The following is a 20509-nucleotide window of genomic DNA, read 5'->3' on the forward strand; positions in this document are numbered from 1 at the left end:
CATCCCCTGCTACAGCCTCATAGAGCTTTAGGTGTTTTCGCTCAATAAACACTCACAACACCTGGTCTGGAAATCGAAACCACAATCCTACGACCGAGAGTCCATTGCCCTAACCACTGGGCCATTGCACCTCCACATCTATCTATCTATCTATCTATCTATCTATCTATCTATCTATCTATCTCTCTCTCTCTCTCTCTCTGTGGGGGGGGTGCTGTGTGGTGTGTGTGTGTGTGTGTGTGTGCTGTGTGGTGTGGTGTGGTGTGGTGTGGTGTGGTGTGCTGTGCTGTGCTGTGTGTGTGTGTGTGTAGGCATGTGGTTTAGTGCTTAGGGTGTCAGCATCATAGCATCATGATTGTAAGATTGTGGTTTCGATTCCTGGGCCGGGTGACGCATTGTGTTCTTGAGCAAAACACTTCATTTCACATTGCTGGCAAAAATGAGTATCGCTGCGATGGACTGGCGTCCCATCCACCTGGGGAACACATACGCCATTGAAACTGGTAAACCAGGCCCATGAGCCTGGCTAGGCTTTAAAAGGGTGCAAAAAAAACAAAGAAATATATATATATATAATAATAAATATTAGGGAATAAATCCAAACTTACAGGGAAAAATCAGATTTAGGATTGAATCCAATTTTATAGTAAAATATTATATTATATTAAATTAGAGACAAAACCACTATTATGCAAATCAAACAATGAAAAACTGAAGCCAATACATATGATTAATTTATATTATTTAAATATGTAACAAAATTATTAAAAAAATATAATTAATCATATGTATTGGCTTAAGTTTTTCATTGTTTGATTTGCATAATAGTGGTTTTTGTCTCTAATTTAATATAATATATATATATATATATATACATAGGTTATGTTATATCCCATTAGAGACATAGTAGAGTACAGTGTAAAGCTTGTCCATGGATTGAGTACTACATCAGAATTACCCAGTACTCTCGGTAGTCTTATTAAACTTGGGTGTTCGTCATGTGTGAATGTAAAATTGAAGAAATTGGAGTCAAGAAAGAGTACAGTTGGGCATTTCTTTATTATTCACTGCAACTGAGTCAAGAAGAGGGAGTATGGTTCGACATTTCTTTATTGTTCACTACAGTTGCATTGGAGAAGATGGCTTTAAAGTCAAAGATTTTTAATTAAGGAAGACAATACTCGTATATCGCCTGAGGGAACACAACTGGATCTACTTATGCAAACAGTTGCATAATTAAATACCTGTATTCTTGAAGAACAACATTATGTCGAAACAATTGTAGGGAATAATAAAGAAATGTCTAACTGTACTCCATCTTCTTGACTCCAATTTCCTCAATTACACACACACACACACTCATATATATATATATATATATATATATATATATATACACAGACACACACACACACATATATATATATGTATGTATGTATATGCTGGTGGCACATAAAAAGCACCCACTACACTCTAAGAGTGGTTGGCATTAGGAAGGGCATACAGCTGTAAAAACATTGCTAGGTCAGATTGGATCCTGGTACAGCCTTCAGTCAAACTGTCCAACACATGCCAGCATGGAAAATGGACATTAAACGATGATGATGATGATATATATATATGTAGTTATATAGATATATACATATGTACTTAATTTGAGGAAGTTATATCCTCATTAGGGATTATATAATCCAAGATATTCCACTGGCTAATCCCTATCATATAATGCGAAAGTCACTGGTGTATGTTAGGGATTATTGAAATTATATATTATCAATATTGAAGGAAAAAGAAAACATATTTCTATGTTATAAAATGATGTAAATTTCTTTTAAAAAGCATAACAGTACAAATTGATTACAAGTTGTAAAGCTTTCAAAAAATAAAACAAAGGAACCTATATATATGTTTCAGTCCTATCACCTAGTTGATTAGAAGTTCTAAGCATTTGGTTAAATACTAAGAATGGTATCATATTCTAACTATACGAGGGTAGGGCTTCTTCAGGGTTAAATTTGAGCTTATGGAACTTTGGTTATCATTTTTCTTTTGAAGGATGCATACAGAATATTAGTGAGTTTAAGAAGTTAAAAGCTATATAGAGTAAATACATAGTCAATGTATCTAATTGATGGGTTCCATATATTCATGAATATACAATATTATTAGACAACAAGTAAATAAAATATGCATAAAAATAAAATGAAACTAAAAAGATAAGATAAAAGATAAAAAATAAAAGTAAAAACAAAAAATAAAAACCTATGAATTTTTCTTATTGGTTTGGTGATACACACACACACACATACATACATACGAGGGGGTGCTGAAAAGTTCCTGGCTTCAAAGATCCCATGAACGGCCTTGTTGGAGCACCAACTTTCTGAGTTCTTTTCCAGAGTTTAGAAAATCGGAAGGACCGCTGCAATAAGTGTGCGCATCTGAGAGGGGAATATGGTGAACAAAGTCTTAACTGATTCTCCTGTATTTTCTTTTATTCAAAGCACCCAGCGCCCCCTCATGTATATGTATGCATATATGTATGTATATATGTATACTCTTTTACTTGTTTCAATCATTTGACTGTGGCCATGCTGGAGCACCGCCTTTAGTCGAGCAACTCAACCCCAGGACTTATTCTTTGTAAGTCTAGTACTTATTCTACCGGTCTCTTTTGCCGAACCGCTAAGTTACGGGGACACAAACACACCACTATCAGTCGTCAAGCGATGTTGGGGGAACAAACATATACACACGCACACATACATATATATGATGGGTTTCTTTCAGTTTCCGTCTACCAAATCTACTCACAAGGTTTTGGTCGGTCCGAGACTATAGTAGAAGACACTTGCTGAAGGTGCCACGCAGTGAGACTGAACCCGGAACCATGTGGTTGGTAAGCAAGTTACTTACCACACAGCCACTCCTATGCCTTTTTTTTTGTTTAATTTAAAAGATTTTTTTTATTTATTATTATTATTATTACTAGTATTGTTGTTATACATACATACATACATACAAGCATATGTAATGATAATAATAATAAGTGGATGTAAACACATGATCAAAATAAGAATGAACAAAAACAACAACAAAAACAAATTACATGAACGTATATAAACAGAAGATACAAATATTACAGGCATCCCCCCACACACACACTAAATAAACATAGACGCACATAGAGATATAAGCATGCACAAAAGAAGACATACAATAGAAATACAAAATGGCTGACGGTTAGTAAGGAGAGACACAAATAAGAAAGAAAAAAACAAAGGACCACTGATGCGGTCACAGGAGTGTGACGAAAGAACTCTGTAAGATTAAGATGAAGCAAAGTAACACCAAATATATAGTGCATGTGTTTTTTGTCAACCATTTTGTCAGTCTCAGCCATTGCAAGAGATTTGAAAATATAAAGAAACACACCTGCCATAACCAGGAGAAATGAGAAAAGAGGCGTGCATGCAGAGTGCTCTACGGCTTTGTCATTTGGCATTACATCCCAACTGTGACTAATGCTGACATGTTAAGACAAAGATTGTTTTGTGTGGTCCTTAAAAGATTCACTAAGGGAGATGAGTGATATTACTGGATTTAATGGGCACCTGTAAGATAGAAAGCAATGTGCATATGTATGTGTGTGTGTATTGCATAGAAGCGGGTCATCAGATTTCATGGACAATCATACGCAAGCAATGTGCGAAGGGTGTGTGTGAAAGGTGTGTGTGTGTGAGTGCATGCATGTGTGTGTGTGTGAGTGCATGCATGTGTGTGTGTGTGTGTGTGTGCATGCCAGTGCATGTGAGTGTGTTGGCATATCATTCCTACAGATTTGGTTGTAGTTGTTTCTTATGGAATGCTATCTTACATAAATTCAATTCCCACAAGGGCAGACCATCATGTCATTACATCCAAAGCATTTGTCTTCTTTGCTTACTCTTTCTTTCAATTATCGATCACTCACTCATTCAATCAGTCACTTGTGGTTTCTCTTACTCATTCAACCATTCATTCATACATACACACACTCACAGTTGCTATTACCACTTACATCCAATCTCTTACTTTTTCTCTCCCTATTTTCTCATCTATTTACAAGTTTATTATACTGCTGCTCTCCACATTTCCTGTACTGCCACTTAACACCTCCCACTTCTTGAGTTATATCTTTTACCACCTCCCATATTGGTATTTACCATCAATCACACTGCCACACTTATACATCATACACTACATTAACATCTACCTCCCACTCCATCACCCACTCTCCTTTCACATTCCTATCAACTTATCCACCAATCATATTCTCTCGTATACTTTCTTGTATTCTGAGAATAGGCTTGCCATCACATCACCAACACCTTTATCTTCGGTCCAAAGACTACCACCTACTCCTATATAAGGCAGCATAGCCATGTATTTCCTCCATAGCAAGACACCAGTGTTTGTCCCTTTATCATTCTTTAAGTTCTCAATACATGACATGAAGCTCCCCTTTTTCTCTCCAACTCAATTGATAATGTTCTCCTCTTCCCTTTTTCATTGTCTTGCAAGTTATTTAGTGACCTCGCTCATGCAGGTGTCACATAAAAAGCACCCAGTACATTCTTTAAAGTGTGTCATGTTAGGAAGAGCATCCCAGTCATAGATATCATGCAAAGACAGACACTAGAGCTCATTACAATCATCAAGTTCATCGGATGCTGTTGGACTGTCCAGCCTATACCAGCACAGAAGACAAACAATAAAAGATGATATATCAAACTTGAAGAGACACTAAATACTTTTAAGTAAAGTATTAAATATATTATTAATTTTTACATGGAAAAGGTTGATAGAGACTTTGAAGTTTCAACCTGGTTGTCTTTGTCAGACTGTGAAGTGCTTTTGGTTTTCCAAGCCTTCTATACTTTTTGGTTCATCTTGTGGGTAGAGAAACTTGGTTGTAAAGAAGGTGTGGTATAATAGTGTACTTTTGTAGCATATAAAGATAATAGCTTTATGGATAGTTCATGGGGGAAAAGAAGAAGTAGTTGACTAAGGAAGGAAGAGGAGAACAAGAAGAAAAGAGGAGGAGGTGGAAAATAAGCACTTACTGCAGGTATGAGCAACCTTTTTGATAAGTAAGCCGCATGAAACATGGCTCGTTATCAGTTAGATAGCACTATTAAAAAAATTCAAGATAACTTTTTTGCTGGCATGCCATTCAGAAAATTCTGCAGTCTGAAGTGTGCCCATGACTAGTTTATAAAGGTGGCAGCAGGACACAAAAAGGGAATAAAACATTGTTCTGGTTGGACAGATCACTAAGTTTTTCTGAATCTAGAATAGGTGACTTGTGCTTATATTGATTGTATTTAGTGTAGGAAATTAAAGGTCTTTTGTTGTTTGTTTATAGTTTGGGTTCATTCAAGGTGTGAGGGGTTAGATTTGTATAGAAGCACAGGTAAAATTTTGTGGTTCATGTTGTAAGTTGGCAATGGCATCCATGCATATCTTCAAATGAATAAGCGTTGCCATATTGGTCACTTCTGGATTCAGCAGAGTCACCACATGGTCAGATAAATTCTTCCTGGATATTGGGATGGCACTTTGGTGAAAGTTGAACACATAACACCATGCAATGAAACAGATGTCACAAAGCATCTCATCTGCTGCTCTAACAATTCAACCAAACTACTGGCCTGGATCAGTAGTTTTTTAAATGACCCCTAAAATAAAATAAAAGTTGAAGTCGACCTCAGTGGGATCTGAACTCAGAGTGCAGAGCACTAGAACAAATATAGCACAGCATTCTACTTGATCCTTTAACAATTCTGCCATTTTACTGTGTAAGAAAATAACACCAGGAAGAACATATGGAAGAATGGTGTCTGAGATAAACTTTGACTAGAAAAGAAATCAAAGATTGGAGAATCACTGCTAGAACTGTTGTTGATTATAGGCCTGCTCATTCAGGACTGACTCAGGGCTAAACAACATCAACAACAATCACATACTTAAAAAAAAGTAGAACACAAAGTAGGCAGAAAAGTAGTTTTATAGAATCCTCTTAAATATGGGATAGCTTGACTGTGGAAAATGAAGAAGGTGAAGAGTGACTGTGTGGTAAGTAGTTTGCTTACAAACCATATGGTTCCGGGTTCAGTCTCACTGTGTGACACCTTGGGCAAGTGTCTTCTACTATAGCCTTGGGGCAACCAAAGCCTTGAGAGTGGATTTGGTAGACGGAAACTGAAAGGAGCCCATCGTGTGTGTGTGTGTGTGTGTGTTTGTGTGTCTGTGTTTGTCCCCTCAACATCGCTTGACAATCGATGATGGTGTGTTTACGGCCCTGGGACTTAACGGTTTGGCAAAAGAGACCGATAGAAGAAGTACTAGGCTTACAAAGAATAAGTCCTGGGGTTGATTTGCTTGACTAAAGGTGGTGCTCCAGCATAGCCACAGTCAAATGACTGAAACAAGTAAAGGAGTAAAAAGAGTATAGTACCAATTATTGTTGGGTCCTTGGGGACAGTATCATAAGGCCTCAAGAGGGATATAAAGGAAATCAGAATAGAGGGCCCAGTAGAACTGTTACAAAAGGTTTGCCTCTTTGGCACAGCCAGAATGATTAGGAAAGTATTATACATTTGAAAAGAATGGATAACATGGTACCATAGGCTGCAGGTAGAAAGCCCGCTATGCATACAAGACTCCAGGAGTTCCAACAAAACTTGAGTTAAAAGAATAATAACAATAAAAGTAATAATAATAATCTTTTCTACTCTAGGTACAAGTCCTGAAATATTTTATAGGGGAGAGAGCTAATTGATTACATTGACCCCAGTATGCTTATTTCAACAACACCTGAAATGATTAAAGGCAAAATCAACTTCGGCAGAATTTGAACTCACAACATAGAGACAGGCAAAATGTCGCCAAACATTCTGTCCAGCATATTAACAATTCTGCAAGATTACTGCTTTAATAATAATAATAATAATAATAATAATAATAATAATAATAATAATAATAATAATAATAATTAATAATAATAATAATAATAATAATAATAATAATAATAATAATAAAGGTCACAGAAAACGAGAAAGCAACCATACTCTGGGATATGCCGATACACACAGATAGAGAAATTAAGGCCAACAGACCAGATATAGTTGTCAGAGATCATGAAGAAAAAAATGCTTTCTAATTGATGTATCAATACCGGCTGATGACAACGTGTCTCTAAAAGAAATGGAGAAACTCTCAAAATACAAAGACCTGGAAATAGAGGTAACTAGAATGTGGAATCTGAAAACAGAAACAATTCCTATCATAGTAGCTGCATTAGGCATAATAAAAAAATATTCAGACAAATACATAACAAAAACACCAGGACTTACAAACACATATAACATACAGAAAATTGCACTACTAGGCACTGCACACATCCTACACAGAACACTTTCCATACAATAACCATCAGAGCATCACAACAAATCACAGCACATACCCAAGGCACACAGAGCTGCGCTCGGTAGTGAAGTGAAAGCACGCTATAAAAATAAAACTACTGAATAATAATAATAATAATAATAATGATGATGATAATGATAACAGATGCAGTACCAGGCAGTGGCTCTCATGGCTTCTGATCTTAACTGATTGGAAGTGTTATCATGTACATTATTTTATCTTAGTATAAAAGATGGGCCACAGCAAATATTCTGCTCAATACCTCAGATTTGCTTGTCAGTTGTTTGACCTTAACCAGTTAACCATGTCACTTAGTGGCTGACAATATGTGCATCTCTGATCAGGAGCAGAAGTAGTTGGGGAGCATCATAGCCATGTATTGAAACAAATTCTTTGGGGTTTGGATAATTCACCTTTGGAAACATGGGTGTTTCGTTCAACATCCTTAAACAAACCATATTCAGGGACCTTTTTGAGCGGGATGGGCAACTCAGCCTGAAGAAAATTCGGTCAAACTAAAGTGTTTGACCCAGTCGTAAATACAAAAAAAATAATAGTGTAATAGGTGTAAAACAACTTCCTCTAAACGAATATGACAAAAAGAATGCGCACTCGTGAAAGAACTCGGAAAATTCACATCGTGAATTTCCGAAAGCGTCTGAGGGTCTGACCCAGGCACAAAAACAAAAAAAAAATAGTGTAATATGTGTAAAATAACTTGCTCTAAACGAATATGAGAAAAAAAATGCGCTCTCACAAAAGGGGGGTGGGGGAGAGGACTAGGAAAATACACATCTTCAGTCCATGGCCTTTAAACTATGGTGTTTGATCCGGGCCAGAAAAAAATTGAAAAATAGTGTAATTGGTGTAAAACTACTTGTTCTAAACGATTATCAAGAACATGCACACACACAAAGAGAAATGGTTGGTTCAAGGCAAGTGTGCATTGAACTGAATTTAGATAAGCAAGAAAGATATTATCAAAGAAAAGGCCATAGCACCATCTTTAGTGTCTGTTGTTGTTATTATTATAATTATTATTATGGAGTTGAATGTGTGTGTGTGTGGTGAAGTTATTAATATCAATATCAATACATTAACTGACACCATTGAAGTGAAATAATAGTTTCTATACTTTTGGTTTGGCACTGCTGAATTGAGTCAAAGACCATATAATACAAGTCAGCAGAAAAAAAAGAAAAGAAAAATGCGATATCCATAACAGTAAAGAAATAAGACCTCCCCCAAACAGTAACCCTTGTGTTTAAATTCTCTCTAACAAAAAGAAGAGAGGTTGTTTGGCTATGGACTACATTGATCTTTCCATGTTGTGGTTTAGCCACTATTTACACTATTTTTTACACAATGTGAATTTTCCGAGTCCTCTCCCCCATTCCCCTTTCATGAACGCACATTTTTTTTTTGTCATATTCGTTTAGAGGCAGCTGTTTTACGCCTATTACACTATTTTTTTTTTGTTTTTATGACTGGATCAAATGCTTTAGTTTGACCGAAAATTCAAACTGGGCCCCACATGCAAGGTTATATGCTATCTTGATATGAGATCACCATGTCGCACACATGTGGCTGTAATGTATGTGCCTGGTGTACCCTTATCAGACGGGTAGTTATGATGAGTATATTGGATTTTGCATATTTGTATCCCAGTATCACTTTGATGGCACTTTGACGTCTCTAACTCAATAATAGTAATGATGAAGATGATGATCATGATCATGACGACGACGACGACGACGACAACGTTATTTTTACTTACGATTGCATCCCAAGTCATGGACGGTCATTACTACAAATTGATTATGCTTCAGATCACCCTGGAAATAAAAAAGTAAAAGTATAAATTTATATACATTTAACGATATATGCTATAATATTATGTAAGTGTGCATATGTGTGCATGTGTGTAAAGTATATTATGTATATATCTATCTATATATGGCATTAGGAAGAAACCAAGCCAAATTAGGCTGGAACCTGGTGCAGCTCTCTGGCTTACTAGCTCCAGTCAAACCATCTAACCCATGCCAGCATGGAAAGTAGACATATGATGATGATGATGATATATATCAACAGGGTGCAGTGAATGTATTGTCATCTAAATTATGCAAAAATGAAAATAACACTGACATTTCATTTTAACAGATATATTTTATAAAATTACATAAAGATATCTTGAAATACTAAAGGGTAAATTTATTCAGTAAAATCGACATTGGCTCCAACCTTGGCCTCCAGACGACTTCAGAATCTCCTGCAACTCTTCTGGACAGTCTCCTTGTTTAAGTTGGTGACTGCTGCCATAATCCTTGCCTTCAGTTCATCTCTGATATTACAAGGAGTTTGTTTGGTCTCTTGCTCAACTGTGTCCTGCACATAATAACCAAGGGGGCATTAGGTGGCCAGATGTTAGGGGTGGTGTGGTAGCAGAAATTGTCTGACAGCTTTGACTGGGTTCTCCTACTTGTGTAGCATAGAGCAGAGTTTGGTTGCCAGACATAAAGTCTTCCAGCAGCCACTCTCTTGACCCAGGGCAGCACTACCTCCTCTAAGCACTTGATGTAGGCCTCTGTGATGTAGTCTGAGGCCATGTGGGAAGATGAATGGCAGCATGACATCATCATCAATAGTGATCACTCCAAACACCATGATGTTTGATTTTTATCACTCTCGATACATGTCCTCAGATTGATACCCAAACACTCTGAAATGTTCCTATTGGAGCTTCTGGCATAAATGTCAAGCAGTAGAGCATGTCGTTTCCAAATTTCTGGCAGAGAGAATTGCGTTATGGTGCTGTTTTTCTCACAGATAGTGCCCAACTGACCCTACTATACTGTGTAGTCAACAAAATCAAAAGCAAACAATGTGCATGCATGAAATTAAAATGTAAAATGGCAACAATTTACGCATCGTACCCTTTATATATATATATATATATATATATATATATATATATATATATATATATATATATATATATATATATATATTATATATTATAATATATATATATTATATATATATATATATATATATATATAATATATATATATATATATATAAATACACTTATACACTCACATGTATATATTTGTATATATGTATATACGCATATACAAATACATACATACATACACATATATATATATTTATATATGTAAGATATGTACATGTATACATGTGTGTGTGTATGACAATGACAACGATAATGTGTGTATGTATGTTTACACATACATACACTTTGTATATCAAGCTGACATTAATATATCAAAATGACATTAACCACTCCCAGACATAAAAAGGAATGCAATTAAGGAATTGATAAGAATAAAATAAAGTATTCAAAAAATAAATGAAAGAAATTTCATGAAGATTCCACAAACTGGCTGATGGTGGACTTTCACCAGACGAAGAAGAATTGTGCCATTACTAATGTGACATGGCTGACATATGGCAAGAACCGTTTATGGTTTTATGTTATACAATGCAATAACAAAATAATGGTACAATGTGTAGGGTCTTCCAGCAGCCACCCTCCCTGGGCAGAACTATTTCCTCCACGCACTTGATGTAGGGCCTCTATGTTGAGTTTGAGGCTGTGTGGAGAGATGAATGGAGGCACAACGTCGCCATCACTAGCGATCACTCCAAACACCATGATGCTGGAACTCACTGTGACATCAGAGGTAATCGAAAGAGTTAGCACCGTAAGTGCAGATGGATGTCAAAACACTTCCTCGGAATCTCCTATCCAACGCATGTTTGCATCAGGTGGCCATAGGTGGATGGTCAGAACCCAAGACATATTCACTGATAGTCACCACGATCATCTGTACATCACCCCCAACAGGCTTTGGGTCTTTGGAAGCAGGTGAGGGCATCTAGGTGTGAAAATCTGCCTCAACAACTACTATCCAACCTATGTGAGCATACAAAAGTGGGCATTGATACAATAAAGATGATGATGTCGATGATATAAATACATATGTCTCTCTCTCTCTCCTTAATATATATTGTGGTCGATGCCAGCTCCTCTGGCCCCTTGTGCCAGTGGCACGTAAAAAGCACCCACTACACTCTCGGAGTGGTTGGCGTTAGGAAAGGCATCCAGCTGTAGAAACACTGCCAGATCAGACTGGGGCCTGGTGCAGCCTCTTGGCTTCCCAGATACCAGTCGAACTGTCCAACCCCATGACAGCATGGAAAACAGGCGTTAAACGATGATGATGATGATATATATGCACATATATATATATATAGATATATATATGTATGTGTATATATATATATATATATATATATATATATATGTATGTATGTATGTATATATATATATATATATATATATGCATGTGAAGTCGCATGGCTCAGTGGTTGCATGTTGTGTTCTTGAGCAAGACACTTTATTTCACCTTGCTCCAGTTCATTCAGCTGTAGAAATGAGTTGCGACATCACAGGTGCCAAGCTGTATCAGCCTCGCCTTTCCCTTGGATAACACTGGTGGCGTGGGGAGGGAAGGCCAATATGCATGGGTAACTGCTGGTCTTCTATAAACAACCTTGCCTGGACTTGTGCATGGGAGGATAACTTCCTAGGTGTAATCCGATGGTCAGTCATGACCGAAGGGTGTCTCCGATATACACACACACACACACACACACACACACACACACACACAGAGGAGTGGTTGTGTGATTCCATTGCATGGCACTTTGGGCAAGTGTCTTCTGCTATAGCCTTTAGCTGAAGAAAATCCTCATTAGTGGATTTGGTAGATGGAATCTGAAAGAAAGCCCATCATATATATATATGTATATATGTATATGTATGTGTATATGTATGTGTCTATGTGTATATATGTATATACGTATGTATCATCACCATTATCGTTGTCATTGTCATCGTCATCACTGCCATTGTTTAACATCCGCTTTTCTATGCTTGAATGGGTCAGATGGAATTTGTCATGGTTGATTTCCTACAGCCAGTTGCCAAACCTCACCTGTTTCCAATCAAAGTAATATATTTCCCACAGAAAACCAGAACCAAACAACACCACTTGTATGGCAGTGACACTTATTTACAATGATCATATGATGTCAAATGAATGATTGAATGAATGAAGGAATGAAGGAAGGAATGAAGGAAGGGAGGAAGGGAGGATGGATGGATGGATGCATGCATGCATGCAAGCATGCATACATACATACATACATATGTACATGCATGTGTATGTGTGCCTCCATGGAAACCATGAATTTATCAGTTACAAATAGAAAACCCTCATTATAATTACTTAAGTCACATACTTACAATAAGAACATTATTCAAGAGATTTGAAATATTTAAAATATGTCAACACATTTCATGCACACACACACACACACACACACACACACACAGTGTATTCATAGAGTTTATCTCTGATAAATCTGCAAATATATATATATATGTATTTACATACACATACGCATGCGTGCCCACACATATACATACATTTTATATTTATATTTATATATTTATATATATATATATATATATATAACAGAGATACACACAGCACACATATCATCATCAACATCATCGTTTAACATCCGTCTTCAATGCATGATAAATTTCATTACTATGATGAAAAATTTCTTTAATTCTTCAAACACACAAACCTCATTGAAGTCAAACAGCAATTTTGTCTGTTTTGTATTATTTTTATTAGTATAAAAGATGGGCTGCAGCAAATATTCTGCTCAGTACCACAGATTTGCTAGTCAGTTGCTTCACCTTAACCAGTTGAGCATGTCCCTCAGTGGCTGATGATATGTGCATCTCTGATCATGAGAAGTAGTGGAGGAGCATCATAGCCATGTGTTGTGAGGAATTGAGGTTTGAATAATTCACCTCTGGAAACATGGGTGTTTTGTTTATCATCCTTAAACAACCTTCATTCAGGGACCTTTTGAGCAGGATGGGCTACTTGACCTGAAGAAAAAATTCTAACTGGGCCTCGCCTGTAAGGTCATGCACTGTTTATTACGATAAAAGGTCACCATCTTATGCACATATGGTTATGATGCATGTGCCACCTATCAGATGGGTGGTCATCATTTGGATTTTGTCTATTTGTCCCTCTGTGTCACTTTGATGGCATGCATTGCTCTTTCACTCAATAATAATAATAATAATAATAATAATTCTTTCTACTATCGGCACAAGGCCTGAAATTCTAGGGGAGCGGGCTGAGTCAATTATACATCGACCCAGTGCTCAGATAGTTCTTATTTCATCAACCCCTGAAAGGATGGCAAGCTAATATCAACTCAGAAATTAGAGACACGGAAAATCTCACTTATCATTTTGTCCAGCATACTAATACTTCTGCCATCTTGCTGCCTTCAAATATTTCAAAATTTGGCACAAGGCCAGCAATTTCGGAGGAGGGGGTATAAGTTGATTAAACTGTTCCAAGTGATCAACTGGTACTTATTTTAATGATGAAATGTCACTAAGCATTTTGTCCAGCATGCCAACAATTCTATCAGTTCACTGCCTTAATAATGATAATAATAATAATAATAATAATAATAATAATAATAATAATAATAATGATAATAAGGGTGGTGGGGGGGGGGCGGTGGTGGTGATGATGATGATGATGATTGTGTAGTTGAACACTGTCGGCCAGATATTGTCATATTGAATAAGAGAGAAAAATGCTGTTAGACCATTGATGTAGCCACACCAAATGGCATGAATGTTGTGAGTAAAGAGGTTGAAAAAATCACCAACTGCTCCGAATTGAAAGTGGAAGTGGTAAGACTGTATGGAATGCGAGAGGGTAATGTAAAAGTGATACCAAAGGTGATTGGAACATTGGGCTCAATCCCATTGAAACTTCATGTCTTCTCAAGGCAACTGGAAATCCCATGCAAGATTGATGTCTTGCAAAAAGCAGCCTTATTGGGGACAGTGCACATCTTAAGGAAAGTATTATCTGTCTGAGGTCATTGTTGTGACTTGACAGATGACTAAAGACTCCAGTGCATTTTTACCTACAGTGTGTTACAAAGGAATTATAATTATAACAATAATAATAATAGGCGCAGGAGTGGCTGTGTGGTAAGTAGCTTGCTAACCAACCACATGGTTCCGGGTTCAGTCCCACTGCATAGCATCTTGGGCAAGTGTCTTCTGCTATAGCCCCGGGCCAACCAATGCCTTGTGAGTGGATTTGGTAGACGGGAACTGAAAGAAGCCCATCGTATATATGTATATATATGTATATGTATGTGTGTGTTTGTGTGTCTGTGTTTGTCCCCCTAGCATTGCTTGACAACCGATGCTGGTGTGTTTACGTCCCCGTCACTTAGCGGTTCAGCAAAAGAGAAGAGACCGCTAGAATAAGTACTGGGCTTACAAAGAATAAGTCCCGGGGTCGATTTGCTCGACTAAAGGCGGTGCTCCAGCATGGCCGCAGTCAAATGACTGAAACAAGTAAAAGAGTAAAAGAGTAAAGAGTAATAAGGCCCGAATTTTTGGGGGAGGGGGCAATCGATTAGATTGACCCCAGTACGCAACTGGTACTTAATTTATTGACCCCAAAAGGATAAAAATCGACTTCACCGGAATTTGAACTCAGAACATAAACAGAGACAAAATACCGCTAAACATTTTGCCCGGCGTGCTAATGTTTCTTCCAGCTCGCCACCTTAATAATAATAATAATAATAATAATAATGATAATACTATTAATAATAATGATGGTAATAATAAAAATGAAAATAATAATTTGATTCCCAGACCAGACTGTGTATTATGTTCTTGAGCAAGACACTTTATTTCATGTTGCTGCAGTTCACTAATCTGCAGAAATGAGTTGCAATGTCACTGGAGCCAAGATGTATCAGCCTTCACCTTTCTCCTTGAATAAAATTGATGATGTGGAGATGGGAGGCTAGTATGCATGGGCAACTGCTGGTCTTCCACAAACAACCTTGCCCAGACTTGTGCCAAAGAAGGGAACTTTCTGAATGCAATTCCATGGTCATTCGTGACCAAAGGGGATCTTTACCTTTTAATAATAATAATGATAATAGTCTTTTCTACTCTAGGCACAAGGCCCGAAATTTTGGGGGAGGGGCCAGTCAATTAGATCGATACCAGGACGCAACTGGTACTTAATTTATCAACCCCAAAAGGATGAAAGGCAAAGTCAACCTCGGCGGAATGTGAACTCAGAACGTAAACATAATAATCTTAATAATATTGATAATAATGATAGCATTACTGATAATCATAATATTTTTCTAATTTCGCAAAAACCCACCAATTTAAGTGAAGGGAAGTTAGATGATTACATCAACCCCAGTTTAAAACTGGTACTTTGTTTTATCAGCCCTGGAAGGATGAAAGGCAAAGTTGCTCTTAAAGGATAATTCGAATAATGTCCAGTGTTATTTGACATATACCATACACAGCATGTGTTTGTGTATATATGTCTGTGTTTGTGTGTGTGTGTGTGTGTGTGTGTGTGTATGTACATGTGTGTGCATGTATACATATGTGTGTGTGACACACAGAGAGGTACAGCTACACAAGCATGCATGTGTGTAAGTGTACGTAGATTATGTTTATACAGTTATGTATTAATATGGAAATATATGCATAAACTACAGGTACATATGCATACATGTATACACACATACATGGGCATACACAAATACACATGTGACTGAGTGTGTGTATATATATAAACACACATACATACATATGCACACGTTTTAAACAGAGAATAATGTAATAAGATATAAAAACTGACAGATTTCAAATATATATGTGCAAAGGCAATCTGGACCACACACACACATACCTCATCTCCCTCTTTCTCTCACACACACATATGCACAACACTATACCTGCACACACACATGCATGCACACCATGCAACCACGTACCTACATATACATACACACAAACAGTCACATGTACACACAGCCAGATATCAACACACACACACAAACACTACCTGCACACACAAACATACCATACAGCCACACACCTACATATACACACCAACACAGTTACATGTACACACAGCCATATAACACAAACACATCTTCATAGGGCCATACATATACACTGACACATGGCCATAAATCTAAACAGACACACAGGCATAGAAGCTAATATAAAATTAAATAAAATGAAAGCAAAACAAAACAGGAAGCTAAAAATTACAAAAAAAAATCTACTTTAATTTGAATGGAAGAAAAATGTCTATTGCATTAGATGGGTAATATATATGTGTATATATGTGTGTGTGTGTATGCGTATATATATAATATAGAGATGCATATTCTCATAAATACTTATATATATATACATATATGTACACACACACACACACACATGCATCCATACGTACTTATACAAGTGAAGGTATGGGAGTTAAGTAGAAAAGGAAAATGGCACTGGGACAAGTGATCCTGCAAATACAAGAACCGCCCCCCACAAACTGATATTGTGCAAAGGTAGTAGTAGTAGTAGTAGTAGTAGTAGTAGTAGTAGTAGTAGTAGCAGCAGCAGCAGCAGCAGCAGCAGCAATTGCAGTGTTTTCAGGATTTCACTATATATTTGTTCTAATTTAATAGAAAATATGCACACACATCTGTGTATGTGTGTGTGTATATATATATATGTATGTATATATATATATATATATATATATATATATATATATATATATATATATAGATAGATAGATAGATAGATAGATGTACATATATATATATGTACATATATGTGTGTGTGTATGCATACATCTGCACATATATGTTGTGTGCGTGTGTATAGAGAGAGACACACACACACACACACATATATATATATACACATGCACATATATACATGTATGTATAAATATATATAGATATATATACACACATACATATATATATATATATATATATATATATATATATACATGTATATATATATGACACATACACATGCATACAAACGGCACACACACACTCCCAGATATAGAGATAAATTACATGCAGAGCGGCTAACAGACAGATGGTAATAATGAAAGAAATAAAAAGAAAAAAAACTAATAAAAAGGAAACACAGGGAATATCAAATAAGCCAAAGTCATACACACACATCGCTGTTTTTTTTTTTATTTTTGGTTAAAATTATATGTTTTGCAGCAATGCAACTAGATATTATTGCTGTTGTTGTTGTTGCTGTTTCTATTGTAGTTAAAGACTTAGCATCATGAAGGTTCTATTACTTTTTATGGAAGACAGAATGCTTTAAGGTATTTCTCTCAACACTCTACATTCTGAGTTCAAATCCTGTGTAGGACAACTTTGCCATTGATCTTTTTTCAAGGTCAGTAAACTAAAGTGCTTGTTAAGTACTGGCGTGTATGGAGGGGGAGGTTCAATGTAATTCCTTATTAGTCCCCCCCTCCCTCCCTCCCTCTCCCCATTCCTTAAAATTTGCTGGGCACAAGAAGTACCTCTTCAAATTTCTTGCATTCTGTGCCAAAATCCTGTGAAAGTCCAATTTGCCATTTGTCCTGGGGTCAATAAAGAACCAGTCAAGTACTGCTTGATGCAAATGACTCAACCTCTCCCTCAAAATTTCTTACTTTGAGTCAAAAATCTGAAATCATTATTATTATTATTATTATATTATTATTATTATTATTACTATTATTGAATGAGAGAGCAGTGCATGCCATCAAAGTGACACTGGGGTAAAATATAAAAAGCTCAATATATCCATCATGACTACCCATCTGATAAGGGTACACTAGTCACACGTGTATCACAACCATGTGTGCATGACATTATGATCTCTTATCAAGATAAATAGTACATATTATTACTTACCTAATTTACACATCCATATAACACACACACACACACACACACGCACACCTTCATAGAGCTATATATCTACACATATATACACTGACACATGGCCATAAATCTAAACATACACACAGGCACATCGAAAAATACCTTAGGAATGAGAACCCAGGTTTGAAATTTCCCCAAGACACCTGATGAAGGCTGGAGGGTATATCAGTCGAAACGTTAACAACAAACAAGATGAGGACAAATAGCCATCAAATGTAAATAATGTACATAATTCCTCACCTCTTAAATATAAAACTGTATTATTATTATTATTATTATTATTACTGTTATTATTATTACTATTGTCCCTGCTGCTCCAACTGCTGGCGCTTCTTTTGTCCTTTCTTAGTAAACGAAAAAAAAAATATAAATAAATCTTTCTAAAAATATTAGAAATGAAAATTAGATAAAAATTTTTTAACAATTTAAGAGAATCCCCCAAAAAAACCTAAAGATTAAAAAATAAACAAAAAACAAGAAATCAAATGAGAAGAAATTCTTCATTCTTCAGATACTTATTGCAACTAAATCGGCTCTGGTTGATCAGCCACTGATCTGACAGCTTTCCATAGGAAGAAGGAGAACTATTCAAGATCATCCTATGGAACAGTCATCCAGCCAAGCAGAAAGACTGACAGTCAGACAGGCAGACAGACAGTCGTATTAGACATATTAGTTTTGTCAGTCAGTTCTAACCTGACTTTTATTCACAAATATAATCTTAATTATCTTTGGAGGGGAGGACAGAAAAATAATCATTCTTGTGAAATAAAATCAAACGTATGTATATGCGTGTATGTGTGTATATATATATATATATATATATATATATATATATAAATATACTCTTTTACTCTTTTATTTGTTTCAGCTATTTGACTGCAGCCATGCTGGAGCACTGGCCTTTAGTCGAACAAATCAACCGCAGACCTTAGTCTTTGTAAACCTAGTACTTATTCCGTCGGTTTCTTTTTGCCAAACTGCTAAGCTCCGGGCACATAGACACACCAACATCAGTTGTCAAGCGATGATGGGGGTCAAACACAGACACACAAATACACACACACACACACACACTCATATATATACGACAGACTTCTTTCAGTTTCCGTCTACCAAATCCACTTGCAAGGGGTTAGTTGGCCTGAGACTATAGTAGAAGACACTTGCCCAAGGTGCCACGCAGTGGGACTGAACCCAGAACCATGTGATTAGGAACCAAGCTTCTGACCACAGAGCCATTCAAATATCAAACTGAGAATGAGTGCTCAACACTGCACTGTGTGGTAAGAAGCTTGCTTCCCAACCAAATGGTTCTGGATTCAGTCTCACTTCATAGCACCTTGGGCAAGTGTCTTCTACTACAGCCTCGGCCTGACCAAAGCTTTGTGAGTGGATTTGGTATGGAAACTGAAAGAAGCCTATCCAGCCAGCCACCATGATTGACCACTGGCTCCAAAAGTTTTTTTTATTCTCTCTCTGTTTATTTCCATGTGTTCCTTTCTGTTGAAGAGCATAGCCTCAAAATGTAAAAGACTTTCTCACCTTTCTGAGTGTTAAACTAATACACCTGTTTTTTGTTTATACACCTGTCTTCATGTTTTGTCTTTCTGTAAATTTCAACTATATATAAATATATGTGTGTGTGTGTGTATACATGTGTGTGTTTGTCCCCAGCCCACCCCATCAGCATTTGACAACTGATGTTGGTGTGCTTACATCCTTGTAACTTAGCAGACTGGCAAGTCTTGGGATTGATCTGTTCAACTACAACCCTTCAAGGTGGTGCTCCAGAATGGCCACAGTCAAATGACTGAAACAAATAAATGAGTAAAAGAGTTCATTAACAAGGCTTCCGATGGTTTCATTTAAAGAGGGATCTCTTAACAATATTTAAACCTGCCACATGAGTACTCATCTCCATTTCTCATCCAAACTGCTTGTAAATTGTTAAGAGATCTCTTTTCATATGAAGCCATTGGTAGTCTTGTTAACCCACAAATAAAATGTGTGTGTGTGTGCGTGCATGTGTGTGTGTGTGTGCATATGTATATATTTGGAATTAATGATGGAAGCAGCAATAGTTCAAGAC

The 20509-nt window shown here is 36.6% G+C and overlaps 1 protein-coding gene across 1 annotated transcript in view; it reads right to left on the minus strand.

Annotated features, from left to right (window-relative positions):
• LOC115219289 (uncharacterized protein ZK1073.1) overlaps positions 1-20509 on the minus strand; it is a 146561-nt gene that overhangs the window by 19054 nt on the left and 106998 nt on the right. The window contains exon 3 of the mRNA XM_029789451.2: positions 9248-9305. Within this exon, the coding sequence (XP_029645311.1) occupies positions 9248-9305 (58 nt within the window). The remainder of the gene's footprint in view (positions 1-9247; positions 9306-20509) is intronic.

The sequence above is a fragment of the Octopus sinensis genome, linkage group LG14 (genome assembly GCF_006345805.1).
Source record: "Octopus sinensis linkage group LG14, ASM634580v1, whole genome shotgun sequence".
NCBI lineage: Eukaryota > Metazoa > Mollusca > Cephalopoda > Octopoda > Octopodidae > Octopus > Octopus sinensis.